The sequence below is a fragment of the Dendrobates tinctorius genome, unplaced genomic scaffold (assembly GCF_039654945.1).
Source record: "Dendrobates tinctorius isolate UK_male_01 unplaced genomic scaffold, ASM3965494v1 ptg000064l, whole genome shotgun sequence".
NCBI lineage: Eukaryota > Metazoa > Chordata > Amphibia > Anura > Dendrobatidae > Dendrobates > Dendrobates tinctorius.
This window is the reverse complement of record NW_027361732.1, coordinates 5,332,277-5,356,308: the sequence shown is the minus strand read 5'-3', so window position 1 is coordinate 5,356,308 and position 24,032 is coordinate 5,332,277. Positions and strand designations below refer to the sequence as shown.

Here is a 24,032-nt window from a genome sequence, read left to right as displayed (position 1 = left end):
GTTATATAGGCTTATAATCCAAAAATAATCTTTGAATATACCGTACTCACTTTGTCCGTTTAGTTCTGTTTCTGTATTACAGATTTCTTCCAGTCCCAAGACCTCTGTTTAAAAAAAACCACAAAAAAATGACCTCAATGTTCAAATTAAGTCACAAAGCCAGTAGAAATGTACTGAAAGTATATGTGCAGTGGTATGTAAAAGTTTGGACACCCCTGGTGAAAATTACTGTTATTGTGAACATTTAAGCAAGTTGAAGATTAAATGACCTCTAAAAGGCCTAAAGTTAAAGATGATACATTATTTAAGGAAAAAAATAAATTGTTTTCATCTTTTATATTTTAAAAATTACAAAAAGACAAAAAGGAAAATGGGCAGATGCAAATTTTTGGGCACCCTGCATGGCTAGTATTTAGTAGCACCCTTTTTTGAAAGTATCACAGCTTGTAAACCCTTTTTGTAGCCAGCCATGCATCTTTCAATTCTTGTTTGAAGGATTTTCATTTATTATTCCTTGGAAAATTATTCCCATTCAGTGAGATTCCTGGGTCATCTTGCATGCCCTGCTATTTTGAGGTCTAGCCACAGATTTTCAATGCTGTTCAGATCAGGGCACTGTGAGGGCCATTGTCAAACCTACAGCTAGCACCTTTTGAGGCAGTCTATTGTGGATTTTAACGTATATTTAGGATCATTATCCATTTGTAGAAGCCATCCTCTGTTCAACTTCAGTTTTTTTTACAGATGGTGTTATGTTTCCATCAATAATTTGTTGAAATTTAATTGAATCCATTCTTCCCTCTGATCTCTGCTGTGACACTGGCTGCAGCACAATCCGAAAGCATGATTTATCCACCCCATGCTTATTGGTTGGCGAGATTTTCCTGAAATTCTGTGCCCTTTTTTCTGCACACATACCATTGTTGCAAAAGAGTTCTATTTTATTTTCATCGGTCCACAGGACTTGTTTAGATGTTCTTTTGCATACTTCTGATGCTGAATTTTATGGTGAGGAAGCAGGAGAGGTTTTCTTCTGATGACTCCTCCATGAAGGTCATATTTGTGCTGATGTCTCTGAACAGTAGAACAATGTACCACAACTCCAGAGTCTGCTAAATCTTTCTGAAGGTCTTTTGCAGTAAAGCAGGAATTCTGATTTGACTCTCTAGCAATCCTACGAGCAGCTCACTGAAATTTTGCTTGATCTTTCAGACCTTATCTTGACCTCCACTGTTCCTGTTAACTGCTATTTCTTAATTACATTTCGAACTGAGGAAAGGGCCACTTGAAAACATTTTGCAATCTTCTTATAGCCATCTCCTACTTTATGGGCCTCCACCATTTTAATTGTCAGAGGGCTATATATATATATGTGACACTGGTCAGATTTTAAAAATTTGGCCTGGTCACTAAGGGGTTAGTTGTTGACAATAACACTAAAGTCGTCTTATTTTGCTTTAATTATTGTATTGTTAAAGTTGTTACTTATGATTTGTGTTTTGAAACTGTTAAACTGTAAAGCGCTGCGGAATATGTTGGTGCTATATAAATAAAGATTATTATTATTAATTTTGACGAGGTGTGCTCAAACTTTTACATGCCACTGGACCAATGTTAAAGGTTGCTCCATAACCTTCCTTATTACTGGGCATCCAACTACTAGGACCCTCATCGATCCCAAAAACGGGAGGCCCTTCTGAATGGAGCAGAGACTGAGCAGGCCCACATTCGGTTCAGTCATTCTTAATGGGAGCCTGGACATAATAAAATACAGTGACTAGAAAGGAGGTGTGCATGCTCAGCTTCTGCTCCATTCACAGCTACGGTATCAGGATCGTGGGGATCTCAGCAGTCAGATTCTCAGCGATTAGTAAGAAATCCAGTATCCTGTGGATAGAGGGTAACTACTAATCTTGGGACATTCCGTTAAAGTATTTCATGTACAGAAAGCCATAATGAAGTCAGTGGGGCACCTTGGCATCCTTACGATGCAGATATTGGAAGTGTTCAGTATTAAAGGACATAACATTAAGATTCTTTACATGTTTTTTATAGGTTAGAAAGCTGTTTTCGTATGGTTTGTCCTGCTGTGTCTACATAAATCACTCAGCAGCAGATGTCTGGCAGACACATTTCACACTTTCAGCAATAAGTAAATTTGCTTTGTTTGAATATCATTTCTACCCCAACGTAACTCTATTTGTCACCTAAGTTGTTAAGTGTCAGGAAACACAGGGCTGCTACATGTTATCTGTCGACATTTACATTTTACTTTTTTCACTATTTAGAATCAGCCCAAGTGGACATCATTATATCTTTTATTGAAGAGTGAGAAATGAAATTTTATCAAGACCCTGTCACCAGGTCAAACGTGGCCAGGCTTTGCTCTTTTTTTATTCCTGATGCTCCTCTAAATATTCAATTTTTTTTGTAAATTCATTACGGATTATCCAGATCTATGTATTTTTTTATTTAGTGTTAATTCTAAGGCTATGTGCACACAACGCAGATTTGCTGTGGATCCACAGCGGATTTTTCCGCACAGAAACGCTGCAGATCCGCACTGTGATTTACAGTACAATGTAAATCAATGGAAAAAAAAAAGTTGTGCAGATGGTGCAGAAAAATCAGTGCGGAATTGCTGCGGATTTAAAAGAAGTGCATGTCACTTCTTTTGTGCGGATCTGCAGCATTTCTGGACCCCTCCATGATAGAAATTCGCAGTGGCAAAAACTGCAGAAAATCCGCGGCAAATCCGCGTCTGCGGATTCTGCCAGGAGATGCGGATTTTGTGCAGAAAATTCTGCATCACTTTTGCTACGTCTGCACATAGCCTTATGGTTTTTATTGAGGTCGCGTGGCTGATTGGGTTCTCTGGGGGCATGGCTTATCTGGGTCTCTGGTTGCGGCTTATTGCGTTCTCAGTGGGCGTGGCTTACAGGTGTGTCTAGAGGCGTGGCTTGCAGATGTCTCTGGGGGTGTGACTTTAGGTTGTTCTGCAAAACTACACACTGAACTGTAATTTTGCAGAACACACTGTAAAGACCATAGCAAATATCAAATTGAGTGCACAAAAGAGAAAGGCCCACATGTGTGGAACCGATTAGTGAATTGTTAACAATAATAATAAATAAATTAAATAAAAAAAACCCCAGAATGCTCAGTCAAGAAGTGGGGATAAAAGCAGCATTGTCCACTTGACCTAGTGTCAGGTCTCCTTTACAAGTTAAGGAAGATTGTGTGACTTCGTTAGACTGAAATCCTATCTATCCCTGTCTGTGGGTTATACATATAGCACTGTGACTAAGCATTTGACTAAAGTAAATTATTTGAAATTTTCCATCTCGTATTTTCCTTGGCCCACTCGTGTCCAGAGGGAGATTGTTTGGTGGTTGTGCAGAAATTGTGAGCAGCGCATCTTTTGCTCTCATAGAGGACTTAACTTTTGCTAAATCATCAAACCATTAAGCAAATATTAGTTCTGTGTTGAAGTCATATTTATCGTTAGGGTAAGTTCTGACATGGCGCAAATGCTGCTGGTTTTTCACTACAGATTTGCTTGATGAAATCCTCTGCCAAAAGCAGAGCGACACATGCATAAGACGGGGCAAATGTGAAATGAGGCAGAGGTGACCTGAAAAAAAGGCCTATCAGTACCTGCAGGAGAATGTTACTTGCTTGTTATTCTCCACCACAGTGCTTTTTAGCTCAGCTCTATTAGTACTAGGCTGTAATATGTGACTACGTTTTTCCCTACAGTTGTTTCAAGGAGTCATGGAGTCTGAGACACACCTCCTGTTTCTTCATGGGTTCAGGCCTGATGCTCCCTACCTTTTCCTGCAGCTCTGAAAAAAATGTATACTTCACCAGGTTTATCCCATGTGAGATAAGGCTTCTACCTTTCAACCCTGATATACAACATTCTAACATGTTGTATTTAAGTGCCCAATCTGGCCTGGAAGACAAGAAAAATACCTTTTATAACACTCACCTACGGGTCGGTCTGGTCCGATGGCCGTCGCTGTCTTGGTCCGGTGTCTACCTTCTTCTTGCGATGCCATCCTCCTCTGTTCTGCTTTGTTTGGATGACGCGTCCTACGACAACCACACAGTGTCCCTGACATCGCGCTCCTCTGCAGGCGTACTTCTCAGCCCTGACCAGAGCAGAGTAAAGTATTGCAGTGCACAGGCTCCAGGGCTCTTTGACCTTTCCCAACACATGTGTCTTGCAGTACTTTGCTCTGCCCTCAACAGGGCAGAGAGAAGTACACCTGTGCAGGAGCGCGATGCCGGAGATACTGTGTGGATGACGTAGGACGCGTCATCCACACGAAGCAAGAAGGACAGCATTGTAAGAAGAGAGGAAGCACCGTACCAAGACTAGTGTCTACGCAACAGAAAACAGGAGAGATGCGTCCAAAACGCTGCTATTCCTTATTGTGGGTACGTACACTTAATCACAAAAGAACTTTCTTTAAAAATACATCCTCATAACGATCATTAGTTTGTTGCTCTGTGGATCACTGAATATGTATGTACATAATAACTGAAATAGCCATCTTTCAGTCAATTGTTATTCAACCATCAGCCAACTTATATGTAACACGTATGGCCACCTTCTTACAATGGGGGAAATAAATAGTTGATCCCTTGCTGATTTTGTAAGTTTGCCCACTGACACAGACATGAACAGTCTATAATTTTAAGGGGAGGGTAATTTTAACATTGAGAGATAGAATATCAAAAATAAAATCCAGAAAATCACATTGTATAAATTATATAAATATACTGTATTTGCATTTTGCAGTTAGAAATAAGTATTTGATCCCTCTAGCAAACAAGACAAGAAACTTGGTGGCAAAACCCTTGTTGGCAAGCACAGCAGTCAGACGTTTTTCAGGAGCAATTTTGGTCCACTCCTCTTTGTAGACCACAGCACCTTCTCCCAGTCACTCACAGAATCATCCAGTTGTTCTTTGGCAAACTTCAGACGGGCCTGCACATACAGTATGCCTTCTTGAGCAGGGGGACCTTGTGGGCACTGCAGGATTTTAAACCTTTATGGCGCAATGTGTTTCCAATGGTTTTCTTGGTGACTGTGGTCCCAGCTGCCTTGTGATCATTAACAAGTTCACCCCGTGTAGTTTTAGGCTGATCTTTCACTTTCCTCATGGTCAAGGATACCCCGTGAGGTGAAATTTTGCATGATGCCTCAGATCAATGTCGATTGACAGTCATTTTGTATTTTTTCCATTTTCTTACTATTGCACCAACGGTTGTCTCCTTCTCACCCAGTGTCTTACTAATGGCTTTATAGCCCATTCCAGCTTTGTGCAGGTCTATGATCTTGTCCCAGACATCCTTATACGTGACCACTCAGCGCAGTATCCATGACCATGTGGTCTGGAAGCTAGAGCCGCCGACTCCCCTTGTGTCCAGCTCCACGGACCGGCAAGAGCACTGCAACGGCCCGGTCCTGGGCCGCGGACCTGTGGTTGGGGACCCCTGCCTCAGACTATTGGAGGGCCGGAATATAGTTTTAAAAAAGATGAACAAATTCCCATGCACACTGCACATATTTTATTTTGAAGTAAAAAAAACAAAACAGGAACAAGTTCAATATTTAAAATAAAGAACAAGTAAAGTTAAATCAACAAACTTACCGGTATTTCAATGGGAACTATGGGCCTGCTTTTGTCTAATGAGATGGTTAATGTTCGGTTCCATATTTGCCACTGCTAGTCGTAACAAGTAATAATAATAATAATAATTTTATTTCTATAGCGCCGGCATATTCCACAGCACTTTACATTTCAGTATGTGAAAGCAAGTGAAGCAACTTTTCTCTTTCTTGATATCATTGTTTCCTAGTAATTCCAAATTACTATTAGTAAAATACCAATATATATACAGCGCTACAAAAACATTATGCCAGCAATAAAATTGCCCACACAGAGACATATAGACTGTACTGCCCTTGATTGCAGTCTGATCAGTGCCCATCAATGCAGCCGTGCCAGTTCATATCTTTTCAGCCTCACCAGTGCCCATATTGGTGGAACTCTGCTTTAACCTCAGGCTCAGACTGGTGTGGTGCGAGAGTCCCCAATAGGCAGGTAAATGTCCCCAATAGGCAGCATAAGTCCTCAATAGGCATGTAAATGTCCCCAATAGGCAGCATAGGTCTCCAATAGACAGCATTGGTCCCTAATAGGCAGGTAAATGTCCCAATAGGCAGCATAGGTCCTCAATAGGCAGCATAGGTCCCCAATAGGCAGCATTGGTCCCCAATAAGCAGGTATATGTCCTAATAGGCAGCATTGATCCCCAATAGGCAGGTAAATGTCCCAATAGTGCACATTTATAATGCAGATGTGATTGCTGGCTCTGCTATAAAAGAGTCACAGGTGTTGCAATCAGCGTTGGTGATAGTATTCATTTCAACCATCCTTGATGGAGGAAGGAGCTGGAGAACATTCCTTGCAGCACTGTCTTAGCCCTGGTGTGGAAGGAGTCATAGGGGATTTCCTTGTAGCTCTGACAGAGCTTGGTGGCAGCGTTTCAGGAGGAGACCTGCATTCTGGTGGTGGACGCTGTTGCCAGGAGCAACTGCACAGAGTAAAGCTAAGTGGTGTTCCCCTGTTTGTGTTTTCCCTTCGTGTGTATTAGTACAGCGGTGGGGCCAGTGCCTGCGCCACCCAGCTCCCTAGCAAGGGATAGGTGTAGGGTGTGCTAGGGCGACAGGTATCCTGAGCGGCGCCCGGTGCGGAACCGGCCTAGGGAACGTTAGGAGCATTAGGGACACTGACTCAGGGGAGTGCAGGAGGCCTCCACGTCCCCTTTCCCTATCGCAGGGCCCACCGTTGTAACTGTGTTCCCTCCCCCTTGTCTTGTTTATAGTTACCGGCCTGCAGGCCGTGTCACACAGGACAGCTTCACGTGCCGCGTCTTGTTGCTTCAGTTACCGGCCTGCGGGTTGCGTCACACAGGACGGGTCCACGTGACATAACTAAGCCTGAAGTCAGAAGGATGAAATCTAAACTGCCCCGGAGCAGATCCCCAAAGGAATAAACACCCCCCAATCATATATTGTCGGTGAGACAAGATGAGACACAAACACAGACAGAAAACAGACTGAGCAAACGGTGGGGCCCAAGCTGTCTAGACAGGACAGGACAGAAAAGATACTGTCTGCAATCACGCACAAAACCCTAGAAAAATCCAACACTTCTGATATACAAAAAAACTGAGGCCACACAACCTCACCCCCACTAGATCAGCACTCTGGTATAAACTGGAAGCAAAGCAAAAGATACTAACATAACAGGGGACTGAACAAACTGACACAAGCTGTAACATATAGAGCAGGGCCCAGCGCTGTCCCCAGCAGGGAGTACGCTGAACCCTAGCAACAAAGCAGAAAGCAAAAAAAAGGCACAACCAAATTAGAAGCAAAGGATTAGCAAAATAATCACTTAACTGAACATGCATATCAGGCAGGGGACAAAAGAGCTCCAAATGCACAAGGAGGGAAATCACAAGCAACCTTCAAGAGCAGCCAGCTCAATTATATGCTCCCAGCCAGTAATCCCAGGTTCCCAATTATCGTCGTCAGGTGGGGAACTTCCATCAACGTGGCCAGCTCCACTACTCTCAGTAACCAACAGAGGGAGCAGAGGGAGCTTTGGCTCAGAGATCCGAGCAAGGGAATTCACAACAGGCAGGTAAAAGTCCCCAATAGGACCTGGCGTTAAAAAAAAAACAGTACTCACCTATATCCCCCACTGCTCTGAAGAGGCACCCGCTCGTCTCCGTCTTCTTCCGGCACAGGCGGCATGACGTCATCAGGCCGCGCAGGCAGCGTGATGACAATCACGTCGTCTGTGTGTAATGCATACGGAGGGCTGCGGAACGCCTTTCCTCGGCGCCTCGTTCTGCCCGCGAATACAGGGCCCGCCGGCATTGAACTGCAGTGAGGTGCAATGTCGGCTGGGCCCAGAGGGCCGGATAAGAGTCCTCAGCTGGTCACATGTGGCCCACGGGCCGTAGTTTGAGGACCCGTGGTTTAGCTGGTCTGTAGGAGCCAGAACTCTTAGGGTATGTTTCCACAGTCAGGAAACGCTGCGGATTGGGCGGTGCGTACAGCCGCAGCGGCCAGATGTTACAGCATAGTGGATAGGATTTTATGAAATTCCATCTCCACTATATTTATGCCTTCAATGACGCAGGATACGCTCATGCGGCGCGTCTTTACAGACCGCAGCATGTCTATTTATCTTGCGGAGCCGCTCAGTCTCTGCAAGATAACTTACAGTCTATGTATAGGATGCGGTGATTCCTAATGTGTTCAATGAACACATGTGGAATCACCCCGCGTACAAAAGCCGGCAGCGCTTTGGGCGGAGCTGCATCCAAAGCGCTGCCAATACGCCACTTGGAAACAAACCGTCAATGGTTGGTAGGGGATCAAATACTTATTTCTCACTGCAAAATGCAAATAAATTTATATAATTTGTACAATGTGATTTTCTGGATTTTATTTTTGATATTCTATCTCTCAATGATAAAATTAACCTACCCTTAAAATGATAGACTGTTCATGTCTTTGTCAGTGGAAAAACTTACAAAATCAGCAAGAGATCAAATACTTACAGTATTTCCCCCACTGTATATGCTGTAGTTACCCATGTAAAATAAAATAAAAAAATCTGATATTCATCTTCGACACCGGTGGAGTTCCTGCAGTGTCAGTGCTGCATGACTTTGTTATGATCACTTGAGCGCTGCAGCCAATCATCACTTCCACTGGAAAAAAACTTTGATGTTCAATAGAAGTGTGAGCGAATCAGCCAGTTAGCGGCCGCTGACTGGCTGCAGCACTCACATGGCATAACAATGTCATGCAAGAGCTGGGAGACCCAGCTCTGACATAGCTGGAATTCTGCCTGTGGGAAAGATGATTATAACATTTTTCTTTATTTTTCATGGGATACTACAGCATTTACCGTAAGTTGTTGTTTTTCAAGTAGTGGACAATCTCTTTAAATCCTCAGTTAGAAAAGGAACAACTACAACTACAGACATGTTACAGCTGTGAACCATATACTCATTTTAATTAAATAAAACATCTGCTATGCTCTATATTTGCGGTAACCCCTTAAGAAAATGACCAAATTAATTCCAGAATTCCATATACAAAGAATTATTAATTGTAGAGAGTTTCGTGGGTTTGTGAATGTGTAGCTATGGTAAAGTATGTCAGTGTGGGAAGATGTTGGTGGAAATAGTTAGATATATATTTTTCATTTGCATTACTTAAGGAGTCTCTATCACAAAATTTTAGAATACCAACCGCATACCTTATTTGTTTACCCGACTACTTGATGATTATGTCCCTGGCTCTGACCTCCTGATAATGACCCTCTTCTCTGCCAGCTCACTCCACCAGCCAGCTACCATTCTGTGGATGTAGCTCAGGGGATCCTGCGTAAGTCCAGATCCCTTTAAAGAGTTTAACCCCTTCACCCCCCCCCCCCCCCCCCAAGACCGTTTTTACCTTCATGCCTAGGCCAAATTTTGGAATTCTGACCAGTGTGATTTTATGTGGTAATATTGCTGGAATGCTTCCATGGATCCCAGTGATTCTGAGATTGTTTGTTCGTGACATATTGTAATTCATCATAGTGGTAAAATGTATTAAATATGACTAGCGTTTATTTGTGAAAAAAAACTGAAATTTTTGACATTTTCTAATTTTTCATTTTTATGCCTATAAACCAGAGAGATATGTCATACAAAATAGTTAATAAATAACATTTCCCACATGTCTACTTTGCATCAGCACAATTTTTGAAACATAATTTTTGTTTGTTAGGAAGTTAGAAAGGTTAAAATTTGACCAGCGATTTCTCTTTTTTTCCAACAAAATTTACAAAACCATTTTTTTAAGGGATCACATCACATTTGAAGTGACATTTAAAGGGAATCTGTCACCCTTTTTTTCGGCTTGCAGCTGCCGGCATATACATCGGGGGCTTATCTACAGCATTCTGTAGTGCTGTAGATAAGCCTCCGATGTAACCTGAAAGATAAGAAAAACACGTTATATTATACTCACTGGGGTGGGCGGTCAGGTCCGGTGGGCATTGCGGTCCAGTCCGACGCCTCCCTTCTTCATACGATGATGTCCTCTTCTCCCGTCCTGTAATGGCTCTGGCGCAGGCGCACTGCTCTGCCCTGTTGAGGGCAGAGCAGAATTCTGCAGTGCGCAGGCGCCGGACCACTCCCGATGCCTGCGCACTGCAGGACTCTGCTCTGCCCTTGCGCCACAGCCATTACAGGACGGGAGAAGAGGATGTCATCGCATGAAGAAGGGAGGCGTCGGACCGGACCGCAACGCCCATCGGAGCGGACCGCCCACCCCGGTGAGTATAATATAACATGTTTTTCTTATCTTTCAGGTTACATCGGAGGCTTATCTACAGCACTACAGAATGCTGTAGATAAGCCCCCGATGTCTATGCCGGCAGCTGCAAGCCGAAAAAAAGGGTGACAGATTCCCTTTAATAGCCTATATGACTGAAAATACCCAAAAGGGACACCATTCTAATAATTGCACCTCTCAAAGTTCTCAAAACCACATTCAAGAAGTTTATTAATCTTTAAGGTGCTTCACAGGAATTAATGGAATTTGGAAGGAAATAATGAACATTTAACTTTTTTCCCAAAAAATTTACTTTAGACCCCATTTTTTTTTACAAGAGTAATGGGTGAAAATGGAACCGAAAATTTGCGGTGCAATTTCTCTGGAGCACACTGATACCCAATATGTGGGGCAAAACTACTGTTTGGGTACACGGCATGGCTTGGAAGGAATGAACACCGCTTTACTTTTTGAACGTAATAGTGGCTGGAATTAAGAGCGGATGCAATGTCGTATTTGGAGAGCCCCTGATGTGACTAAACAGTGGAAACCCTTCAGAAATGACCCCATTTTGGAAACTAGACCCCTTAAGGAAATTATCTAGATGTGTGGTGAGCACCTTGAACCCTCAGGAGCTTCACAGAAATTTCAAAACATTGAGCTGTGAAAATAAAAAAATCATATTTTTTCCACAAAAATGTTCTTTTAGCCCCATTTTTTATATTCATAAGTGTAACAGGAGAAATTGCACCATGCAATTTGTTGTGCAATTTCTCATTTGTTCACCAATACCACATATGTGTTCGAAAACTACTTTTGAGGCACAGTGCAAAGCTCAGAAGGGAAGAATCGTCATATTGAAGTTCACTTTTTGCTGGAATGGTTTGAGGGTGCCATGTCACATTGGCAGAGCCCCTGAGGTGCCGGAACTGCAGAACCCCCTATACATGATGTAATTTTAGAAACTACACCTTTCAATGTATTCATCTAGTGGTGCAGTGAGCATGTTAACACCACATGTGCCTCACAGAAATTTATACCATTTGGAGGTGAGGAAAGAATAATTACATTTTTTACTAGTAAAATGTAGTAAATATTGATAATGGCTAATAATGGAAAAAATGGACTTCTCAGTTTCTTGTGAAATTTCTCACGAGTATGCCAATACTCTATATGTAATCAGAAACTACTTTTGAGGTACAGGGAAGGAGCGCCATAATTTACTGCAGATATGGTTTACGGGTGCCATGACCCACTGGGAGAGCCCCTGAGGTGCCAGAACTTATGGGGGGTTCTGCTCTTCTGGCACCTTACAAATGACAGCTCTCAGTTAATTCAGCTAAGGTTAAAGTTATCATATTGGCACCACAGGTGTGTCACAGAATGTTATACGATTGCGCAGTGCAGAAAAAATAATTACATTTGTCCCACGATTTCTGCTGAATGTAGAAATACCCTATATGTGGCGGTATAGTACTGCTTAGCCGTATAGCGAGACTCGGGAGGGACAGAGTGCTGTTTGCTTCCTGGAGAGCAGATTTTTCTAGAATAGTTTGCAGACTCCATATACAGAGCCCCTAAGTGCTAGAATAGCAAAATGTCCCCCACAAATTACCCCATTTTGAAAATGTTATCCCTTTGGGAATTTAGCTACAAGTGTAGTGATGATTTTGACTTCATGGGTGTTTTCCAGAAACAAGCAGCAGTGGATTTTGGTGAGTGAAAATTGCAAATCTGCTAATTTAGTGCCCAGTACGTTGTAGTCCCTGGTACATTGTAGTGCCCAGTACGTTATGCCCAGCTCATGCTTCTAGATACATGAACCCGTAAATTAGGCGGGCTCTCATCGCTACAGAAATGCCAGACATGTGGATGCTAAATGTGGTTTAGGCACACTGTAGGGCTCAGAAGGGAGGGGGCATTAGGACTTGGGAGCGCAGAATTTGCTGGATTTTTTTTTTTTGGGGGGGGGGGGGTCGAGGAGCCATAGAACTTTTCCAAGGCATTTGTACTACCAACAACATGGAAGCCCCCTATATGTCCGTTACCAGATGACTGACCAGAGTGAGGACTTATTGGGAGCATTTTACATAATATTTGGATTTGCATTTATCCGGCGCTCTATGCTGAGATTATTCCCTGGGGTTTCCTTCTAAATCCGTGAATTACGTGATTCAGATGAAACCCCCAAGGGAACCATTCACTATAGTGAGGCAGCAGATTTACTCTGGACTCTGTCTGGCCTCTGTTCAGCAGTGTCCTTATTTTCAGAGGTGCACAAAACTGTGGAGGACAGCGCTTTTATGCAAAAAGATGGACACCGCTGGATCATAGCCCAGACAGCGTCCACAGTGCCTCCATCTGCCTCATTACAGGGAATATTCCGCTGGTGGTTCTGTCTAAATCACGTATTTTAAAGATTTACATGGAAAACCCAGTCTAAGCACTCAGCGCAGAGAGCAGGTTAAAGCGATCTTTGGGAGGCAGAATAAACAAATCAACAGATGAAGTTGAAGAATTGGTTTTATTTATTTTTTTAAGCCGTTCTTCATGCGGTATAAGTGATTAGACAACTTTATTCTTGGGGTTTGTGCGATCACAACAATACCAGATTTATATTGGTGTTTTATGTTTTGCTGCTGTCACACAATAAAAGATGCTTTTTTTTTTTGCATCGCCATATTTTGAGAGCTGTTGTTTTTCCATATTTCTACCAACAGAGTCATGTGAGGGCTTGTTTTTTTTACAGGACGAGTTGAGGTTTTTATTGGTACCATTTTGTGATCGCTTTCTATTCCAATTTTTGGGAGGCAGAATGAAAAATAAAGCAAATACAGTAATTTTTTTTTATGTCGTTCCGGATGTGGTAAAATTGGTAAAGCATCTTTATTATTCGAATCAGTACGCTTACAGCGATACCTCATTTATATAATTTTTTTATGTTTTAGCGCTTTTACGCAATAAAAACTATTTTATAGAAAAAATTATTATTTTACATCATTTTGTTCTGAGAGCTGTAACTTTTTTATTTTTCCGCTGATGAAGCTATATGGTGACTTTTTTTTTTGCAGGACAAGATGATGCTTTCAACTATACCATTTTTGATGATGATGATATCAGGCTAATATGACAACGATCGGCCCCTTTTTATGACTTTGCCGATTGGAGAGCAGTGGGTGCCCTCTGCCTGCCTTCTAAATGCTGTGATCGATATCGCAGATGTCTGCATAGCCTTTGCTGATTATTAATTATAGTCCATTTTCCGATACCCGTAGCGTCTCCATTTTTCGTGATCTCGGCTTGGGTGAGGGCTTATTTTTTGCGTGCTGAGCTGACGTTTTTAATGATACTATTTTGGTGCAGATATGATCTTTTGATCGCCCGTTATTGCATTTTAATGCAATGCTGCGGCGACCAAAAAAACATAATTCTGGCGTTTTTACTTTTTTTTTTTTTTCCGTTACGCCATTTAGTGATTTATACGTGTATGTTTGATTTTTTTTAATTTTATTTTGAATGGGGCGAAAGGGGGGTGATTTGAAGTTTTATTTATTTTATTGTTTTAAATATTTTTCAAAATATATTTTTTTTTGGCATGCTTCAAGAGTCTCCATGGGAGACTAGAAGATGCCATAACCCAATCGACTTTGCTACATGCAGGCGATGATCAGATTGCCTCTATGTAGAAAAATTGCTCACTTGCTATGAGCGCCGACCACCATGCGTGACGGGGTCACCGAAGGGCGAGATTTCTGGAGCGCACACATTAAATGCCTCTGTCTAAGTTTGATAGTGGCATTTAACTAGTTAACAGCTGCGGGTCGATCGCCATTCCACCCTTGGCTGTTAGAGGCACATGTCAGCTGTTCAAAGCAGCTGACATGTGCCGGAAAAGATGTAGGCTCAGCGCTGGAGCGCACATTAAAGGGAGGGAGTCTGACATAGGCGTACTATTATGTCCGATGTCGGAAAGGGGTTAAATACATGTACATGTACAGTAAGCTGCACACACACTGTACTAATTGTATTTGTCACTGACATCTGTATATCTACCTATTCTATTTGAATTTTAATCCATCTCTTCTATCCTGTCTGCTCCTGCAGTGATTTTACAGTACACGGCAGATGAATTGCCAGCTTTTCTTCTATCTATGTAATATAAATACATATATATGTGTGTGTGTGTGTCACTGACATCTATACATCTATGCATTCTATGTGTATATATCCTATCCTATTCTAAACTGTCACTCTGTGATTTTACTGTATGCGGCACAAGAATTGCCGGCTTTTCAAAGGACACCGGTGCTTAAAAATTGGACAGCTGACGCATGGTCCGAGTGCTGTGCGATTTTTTTCTCGCACTCATAGGCTTGCATTAGCGAGTCTCCGCTGAGTCTTGGTGACAATCTTACACGCACGCCGAATACGCTGAGAAAATAAATGCTGATGTGCGCTGCCCCATAGATTAACACTGGGCCGGGTGCTATGCGGTGTTTTTTCACATACAGTTGTGGCCAAAAGTATTGACACCTCTGAAATTTTGTCAGATAATACTCAGTTTCTTCCTGAAAATGATTGCAATCACAAATTCTTTGGTATTATTATCTTCATTTAATTTGTCTTAAATGAAAAAACACAAAAGAGAATGAAGCAAAAAGCAATACATTGATCATTTCACACAAAACGCCAAAAATCAGCCAGACAAAAGTATTAGCACCCTCAGCCTAATACTTGGTTGCACAACCTTTAGCCAAAATAACTGCGACCAACCGCTTCCGGTAACCATCAATGAGTTTCCTACAATACTCTGCTAGAATTTTAGACCATTCTTCTTTGGCAAACTGCTCCAGATCGCTGATATTAGAAGGGTGCCTTCTCCAAACTGCCATCTTTAGATCTCTCCACAGGTGTTCTATGGGATTCAGGTTTGGACTCAATGCTGGCCACCTTAGAAGTCTCCAGTGCTTTCTCTCAAACCATTTTCTAGTGCTTTTTGAAGTGTGTTTTGGGTCATTGTCCTGCTGGAAGACCCATGACCTCTGAGGGAGACCCAGCTTTCTCACACTGGGCCCTACATTATGTTGCAAAATTTGTTGGTAGTCTTCAGACTTCATAATGCCATGCACACGGTCAAGCAGTCCAGTGCCAGAGGCAGCAAAGCAACCCCAAAACATCAGGGAACCTCCGCCATGTTTGACTGTAGGGACCTTGCTTTTTTCTTTGAATGCCTCTTTTTTTCTCCTGTAAACTCTATGTTGATGCCTTTGCTCAAAAAGCTCTACTTTTGTCTCATCTGACCAGAGAACATTCTTCCAAAACGTTTTAGGCTTATTCAGGTAAGTTTTGGCAAACTCCAGCCTGGCTTTTTTATGTCTCGGGGTAAGAAGTGGGGTCTTCCTGGGTCTCCTACCATACAGTCCCTTTTCATTCAGACGCCGACGGATAGTACGGGTTGACACTGTTGTACCCTCGGACTGCAGGGCAGCTTGAACTTGTTTGGATGTTAGTCGAGGTTCTTTATCCAACATCCGCACAATCTTGCGTTGAAATCTCTTGTCAATTTTTCTTTTCCGTCCACATCTAGGGAGGTTAGCCACAGTGCCATGGGCTTTAAACTTCTTGATGACACCGCACGGTAGACACAGGAGCATTCAGGTCTTTGGAGATGGACTTCTAGCCTTGAGATTGCTCATGCTTCCTCATAATTTGGTTTCTCAAGTTCTCAGACAGTTCTTTGGTCTTCTTTCATTTCTCCATGCTCAATATGGTACACACAAGGACACAGGACAGAGGTTGAGTCAACTTTAATCCATGTCAACTGGCTGCAAGTGTGATTTAGTTATTGCCAACACCTGTTAGGTGCCACAGGTAAGTTACAGGTGCTGTTAATTACACAAATTAGAGAAGCATCACATGATTTTTTGAACAATGCCAATACTTTTATCCACCCTCTTTTTTATGTTTGGTGTGGAATTATATCCAATTTGGCTTTAGGACAAATCTTTTTGTGTTTTTTTCATTTAAGACAAATTAAATGTAGATAATAATAACAAAGAATTTGTGTTTGCAATACTTTTCAGGAAGAAACTGAGTATTATCTGACAAAATTGCAGGGGTGTCAATACTTTTGGCCACAACTGTAGCACTCAGCTATATTCTACAGTAGTGTGACCCTGGCTTAATAGTTTCACTCTCATGAGGCATATCTAAGGGGTAAGTACAGAGGATTTATTTTCCATAAATATCACACATAGTATGTTCCCAGCTATAATCTGCTGCTTTTATGTTCCTTGTTTTCTCTCTGAAATGAGCCATCTCTTCTGCGTCAGATGAGGATTTTTTTCCCATTGCCATTTTGTGCCTGTAGCCTTGGCCATAAATGGTAAACTTACTGTGTTACGGAAAGTGTTGCTGCAGCTTAGACCTTGTCACTTACTCTCTATAGGTGGACCATCCATAATGTATGTACCAGTCAGAATCGGCACAAAAGAAAGATTTGAACTAAGACAGGTGTTACTTGGTAGATTTACTTAAAAGGAACACAAATGTGAAGATTAAAAAATCAGAAATAGTGGTATCGCTGCAATTAAAGGGAACCTGTCCTGTTCCCAAAAGCTGATGATCTATGGGATAATCACAGTGCATTGTTTGGCCACCTTACTGAAAGGCGAAAATGAACGTTATTCATCTTGAGAGCTTCAAGCTTTCAATAATAGAGGGGTGCATAGAGCGATTAGTCACCATTCTCAGCAGTAAGCCACCCCCAGCACTCTGACTGCTGGCCCTGCAGCACATCTGCGGTCTCTCAAAATGCAGGGGCGTACAATATAGTGAGTGGTGACTGAAATCACACCTCAATGACTGAAAGCCGGCGTCTCCAGCGAGGAATAAAATTCATTTCTTCCTACATCGGAATGCTATTAGCCTGCGGATTCACCCTATCTTTGTAGGGTAATAGGGTTTTGGGGATATGACAGATTCCCTTTAAAGACATGTTCCAAAAACAGCACAGAAAATTAGAATTTTTACTATACAATTTCTGCCATATTTGTGTTATATCTATATTAGATATGTATTTATGACAAAATACTAATAGTATTATTTTTTTCCATAGATTTTTCCAAGAATAGGCTGACAGAGGTTCCAGTAGAAGTTTGTCATTTTGTGTCACTTGAAGCACTCAACTTGTACCAAAATTGTATCAAAGTTATTCCAGACACATTAGCAAATTTGCAAATGCTGACCTATTTAAATATAAGGCAAGTATTAATATTGTCACACTACGCTATAATTGTCTTGTCATTTTGTTTGTATTAAAGGAGTTGCGGGGAATGCGAATAGTGATATTAATAACTTATCTGATATGAGATTGATGGGAGTTGGACATCCAGCACCCCTACTGATGCCGCCAGCAGTCTGCACCTTATTTCTGTTTCATGTAAATAGCGATAAACCTCAACCAGTAAGCAATGTGTGAAGCTCCTTACTAGTGATGGGCAGTCTGGCTCTTTTTTGTGATCTGGCTCTCATGGCTTCGCTCACCAAAAAGAGACAGCTCTTTTTGGATCCTAAATGGATCCCTATTAAATATTTGTTTAATTGTTTAAATATGAACCAAGTGATTCAAGATGGGATTAGCAGTGTAATAAAGATGGGAAAAATGTGTAGTGTATTATTTCATTAAAAGACTTTATTCTTACTCTGTGTGTTTATTTAACCCTTTACTTACTGTAGGATTAGTAATGGATAGGTGTCTTATCGACACCTCTCCATTACTAAGCCGGGCTTAATGTCACCTTACAATAGAAAGGTGACATTAAACCCTTATTACCCCACTTGCCACCACTACAGGGCAAGTGGGAAGAACCTGACCAAGCTCCAGAATCGGTGCATCCAGAATAGGCTGGGGGGGGGGCATATTCATGACTTTTTTTTGAGTGCCATACGGGGTGCGACCCAGACTGTCGCGGACCTCCATTGCCCGGTCTGCCGTCAGCAAGGGATACAGTAACCCAGCCGACCTCTGTTTACTGGAGCTACTCCGAGCACAAAAAGCGCATGCCTGAATGTATTTTTTAGTGTCCCGAGCCCTGTGTGGCCACCAATAAGAGCTAGCCAGGAGTTTTGTGGTCCGCTTGTAACCAAAGTGACCACCCACCCTGGACGCGTGTGTCCACGCGAGAACCTTGGACCGCAGGTGAGGCGGGACAAAGGTCTTGCCCAGCGGCACTGGCTCAGGGATGACAGGAACCATGGACCTGAGATTCCCAGTGAGGGGCGCGGAATGATCCGCGGGCACCTCCGCAGAGGCTACTTAAACACTGCCCCCCATGCACCTTCCCACACAGTCCTTGCTCCAGTCCAGTATACTCCCCGAGGACCACTCCATATGAGGGGAATGGCAACGGAGCCAGGGGAGTCCGAGAAACACCTGGTCGATGCCCTTTGGCAAAATGAGCAGGGACAACGTCTCGCGATGAGACGGGCAGATTGAGAACCCCAGGGGTGCTGTCTGGTGAGTAATCTGAGATGGTAAGGTAGATCCGTTGACCACCCCGACGGTCACGGGGTGAGGAAGTCGCACCAGTGGAATAGCGTGCTTTTGGGCAAAGGCTGAAGACAAAAAATTTCCTTCTGCCCCAGAGTACACCGTGACCTCTACCTCCCAGGTGGAAGCTCCACTGTCTAACGTCCCTCGGAATACCAGTTTGGAGGAGAAATTTTTCATATTAGGTAGATCCCCACCAACTACTACTGGAGGTGAGCGTTTTTTCGATCGCTGTGGACACCTGTTAGCCAGGTGGCCAGACTGTCGACACAGGTAGCAGCATGTGGAGCCCTGTGCCGGACGCGGTTTAGGGCCGGTACGAGACACATCCATGGGCTCAGGAGGTAAAACTTCCAGATCAGGGGGTTCAAGAAATTCAGAGAAGTCAGGAGCCACCCTAAGCTTCTGTCTGGATTGAGTACACTCCACCCCACGCTCCGTAAAACCGAGGTCAATACGAGTGGAGATTGCAATCAACTCTTCCAGGCTTATGGGGACCACTCTGGTAGATAAAGCATCTTTGACATGCTCAGCCAACCCTCTCCAGGACACATGGATGAGTGCTTTATCAGGCCACTCCAGCTCGGAAGCCAGTGTCCGGAAACGGACCGCGTACTGACTGACTGACAGGGGTCCCTGCGTTAATGCAAGTAACTGGAGAGAGGTGTTGTGAGTGACCCGGGGCCCCAAAAAGACCTGCTTTAGTGATTTTAGAAACTGAGCCGTGCTCAGTACCACAGGGTCATCACGCTCCCATAGTGGCGTAGCCCATTCCAACTCCCTGCCCGACAGAAGGGAGACGATAAACCCCACCTTAGCCCGCTCTGTAGGGAATCGCGTGGCCAGTAACTCGAGCTGGATAGAGCACTGGCTCACGAAAATTTATCGGGCAACGGGAGGCGGGAAATTTTCGGCATGGGCGTGGACATGGACGCCCGGGAGACAGCCTCTGAAATTGTCTGGGCAGCGACCGCAGCAGCATCCACAGCCGAGGTGGAACTCTCGAGGGCTGTCCTCCAGTTGCCGAATGTACCGCTGTAGCTGCTGCTGGTCCGCCATTATTAGCCAGATCCTGGCGCTAGTATAATGTTAGGAACGGCGGAACGCACTAAATAAATAATAAAGTGCGTTCGCCGCTCGGGGTCCACCGTGCAGAAGGTGAAAACACTGCTGCTAATTAATGGCAGACGCGCTATATGGCGGTATAACGCGCACGGGTTCAACATCACCCGATGTGCGCAGAGTGGACTCTGTTAGCTCACAGAGGCGCTGTAACAAACAAACGCCGAACCTGTTAGACTCACAGGTCTCAGCGAAATTGCACGCTCGGTAGCCGGTCTCAGGACATGGGCTCAAGACTGGGGTCGGTGTCCGTCTTTGACCTACAGTGTGTGCGGCGTCGCTACTGCGGATGCCGGTAAGTGCTGCTGACTGCAGCACGGCGGCAAACAGCCGCTAAGCGATAGTGCCGTGTGAGACGTGACACCATCGGACGCTAGTGTAGAGGTGCGGTGTGCACTGTGGCCTATGGCTTGCCACTGACTGGCGCTGACTCTTTTCCTAGTTCCCTATCCACATGCGTAATATCAGAGGGAGGGGAATCTTAATAAGTCAGTCACCAGAGTCATACATCCATCACCATTCACACATCTAGCAAGAAGAGTCTATACTAGCGCATGGCCGAGCGCCCATGCGGGCCTTTTATAGCTGTGCGCTGCCGGGACCTTCCAGATCTCTGAGATAGACCAATCAGATCTGGAGAAGGACCTGAGCACGCGACTCCCGACCTCCAATGGGAGATCGTCTCATGAGCATGCTCAGTGGAGCGGCAGAGGGACTTAGCCTCAGGAATAGCTTGCTGCAGAGCAGCATGTGAGGCTCTGGATTGCTGTCGTGCCGCTGCAGGAATCCGACGCCTAACAAGTATCAACCCCCCCTAAGCCATCTATATGGGCATGCAGGTCATACAAAGCTGAATAAAATTATACCTGTGATCTGTTGTTTTATTCGAGAGACATCCACATTTTTATATGTAAATGAGCTGTTCATGACTGTGGGCCGAACACTGATCTCCCTGAGAATCTGACTCCAGAGATTATTATAAATATAGATGCATTACCAGTGTGAGTAACTAACACAGTACAGTAAAACTGAATTTTGTATTTTTGCAAGCAGATTTGCTGCATCTCTAAGGCTACTTTCACACATCAAGTTTTTTCCAACAAGCAGGATCCGGCTATTTTTCAAAAACCGGATCCGGCGAAATCAGGCGCCAGAACCGTTTTTCTCTCATTGAATTGTATTAGCGCCGGATCGCGCCGCATGGCCTTCTGTTTCTTCCAGTTTTTGCCGAGTCTGGCAATAATTTTAATTCCGGCGTCTGGAAAAAATGTCTGCGGCGAAAAAATAGACAGCACTGGTTCCGTTTTTTTTAAGTCTGCGCATGCTCAGCTCCAATTGGCTAGCCCCCAGGAAACAGATATAAACCTGCTAGACGGATCCAGCGGAAAAACGGATCCGTTTCTTTAGTTCTCCAAAATGTACGCTTTTTTACGTTTTTTCTAAAAATAGCCGGATCCTGGCTGTCGGAAAAAACCTGATGTGTGAAAGTAGCCTTAAGCTCTGAATTCTAAGGCCATGTGCACACGATGCAGATATCCAGCGGATCCGCAGAGGATTTTGCCGTGCAGAAACGTTGCATATCCGCATTGTGATGTACAGTAGCATGTTAGTCAATTGGAAAAAAAAACTGAGTTTTCTTGTGGTTCAAAATATGCAGCATGTCACTTCTTTTGTGCGGTTTTCCACCTGTTCCATTCTCCAAATCCGCAGGGGGAAATCCGCAGGGGAAAACCGCAAGAAAAAAGGAAGAAATCCACAGGAAAAATGCAGGTCATTTGACCTGCGGATTTCTTCAATTCTGCGCGGAAAAATCCGCAGAGCTAAAAAGTACGTCTGCACTTAGCCTAAGAATATTACAACCCTGTCTGTCTGTGAGATGGAAACTGGAGCTGAGAGAACCTGTAGATGTGTCAGGTATAATCACAGCTCTGCAGTGAGAGGAGAACAGAGAGCGGCCATTACACATCACACTGATAACTTTCCCTTTCATTTAAAATAATCTGTGGAGGCAGATTCTCCTGCAGATCAGTGTCCAACCCTTAGATCTTATATATATATATATTAGAAAAACATGGGATATCTCTGGAATAAGACATTGAGTCGCAGATATCAAGGCATCACTTTATTCAGCTTTCCATGACCTACAGGCCCATATAGACAGCTTAGAAGGGACAATCCTACTGACAGATTACATTTAAAGGGAACCTGTCAGACAATTCATTCTGCCTAAACTATGGGCAGCATGATTCAGAGCCTGGTCGCACCCTTGCAGCCAAGTATATTTTTTAAAATCTTTCACTGCACTGTTCCAGGTAATTGGCAGGTCTCTCCCGATGTACACATATTGCATAGACCTGTTAGTTGCCTAGAGCTGTGCTGGGAAAAGCCAGTCAATGGTCAGGATGTACTATTTTTTTACCTGCCTCATCTATATCACAGGAAACAATTGGAAGTTTTGTGAAATTCATGCCTTGGTAGGGCAGAGATGTGTTGATGGCACAATGTGAATATACACAATATAAAGCAGGTGGATTTAAAATTATGGAGGATGAGTGAATATTTACATCTACCTTTCCTACAAATAGCTGCAGTCTGTCAGGTACAGTTCCGTGCCTGTAGACTCCCCCTCCTCTCTGTCCCGAATGCTGAGTGGAGAGTGTATTATGTTACCACATCTAAAAGCACTGGCTGTTGTAACTTTCTTCAAGATAGAGAGGCAATTCAGGTTGTGGATAAGTCTGGTTTTCCAGGTAAGCTCTGCAGAGTATTATTAGAGCAGCGATCAGCGCAGGGAAAGATGATGCCCCATCCTGGGTCAAGGTAAGAAAGTAAAAATAAAGTTTAAAAAAAAAAAATCACAAAATAAAGAACAAAAAACAAAAAAAAAAACAATAAATATGTTAATGTAAAACAAAAATAAACAAAGTACACATTTGGTATCCAGAACGACCTGATCTCTAAAACTGTACCACTAGATAACCCCTTCAGTGAGCACCATAAAAAAAAACTAAAAAAAATCGAGGCACAAAACTATGCTTTTTCATATCGCCAAACAAAACGTAGAATCAAGGTCAAGAAGACAGAATGTACCGTAAATGAAAATGGTATCTCTGAAAATGATATCTTGTCCTGCAAAAAACAAGCCGCCATACACCTCCAGTAGCGAAAAAAATTAAAAAAGTTGTAACTCTCAGAATATAGCTGTGTAAAAACTATTTTTTTTTAAATTGTTTTTGTTGTGTAAAAGCGACAAAACATAAAAAGTACACATATCTGGTATCACCACGTCCATAACTATCTGACTTATAGAACTTTCACGCTAGATAATGACTTAAGTGGGCACTGTATAAAATAATGAAAAATAATGTGGCGAAAAAACAATGCTTTTCTCTTTCCCCATGACGGCACCACGGAGAGATGGGATCCGCCCCACGTTGACAGGAAACCTACAGATAAAAAGGCGGTACCTCTCTCCCGCATCAGTTGGTTTCCTGTCCCCATAGGGAACCTACGGACTCACCGATCGTCGTTGGATGCCGGGGCCGACCAGTCCGGAGGATGACAGCGGGGGTTCCCTGTCCCGGCTGGGGTGGTGACCCGAGGCGCCACCGCCGGAGGTCAGTGGGCGGAGGGGAGAGGCGGCAGAATACTCCAGAAGACCGCCTCTCCCTGAGGTATATGGCAGGGTGTAGGAGAAGGGCCGCAGGTACACACTCCAGGGACAGCAGCACAGTAGGCGCAGGAAGGAGCCGGGGAGCTACGATGCATCCCTGGGAGCGGAGAGCGCACGCAAGCCCGGGGACGCCGCCGCCACCACCGCAATGCATTCTGGGACCGAGCTCAGAGCGCACGCACGGGGGGGGGGGGGCGGGACCGAATGACGTCGGCGCCGGGTGTGGCGCAATGCATCCCTGGGAGCCCAGGTAGGGGAGGCAG

General features: G+C 43.7%; 1 protein-coding gene across 4 annotated transcripts in view; it reads left to right on the top strand.

The window, feature by feature from the left end:
• Nucleotides 1–24,032, top strand: part of LRCH1 (leucine rich repeats and calponin homology domain containing 1) — a 323,294-nt gene that overhangs the window by 127,052 nt on the left and 172,210 nt on the right. For all 4 annotated transcript variants that reach the window (XM_073580257.1, XM_073580255.1, XM_073580256.1 and 1 more), the window contains exon 2: nucleotides 17,541–17,685. In XM_073580257.1, coding sequence (XP_073436358.1) covers nucleotides 17,541–17,685 — 145 coding nt within the window. The remainder of the gene's footprint in view (nucleotides 1–17,540; nucleotides 17,686–24,032) is intronic.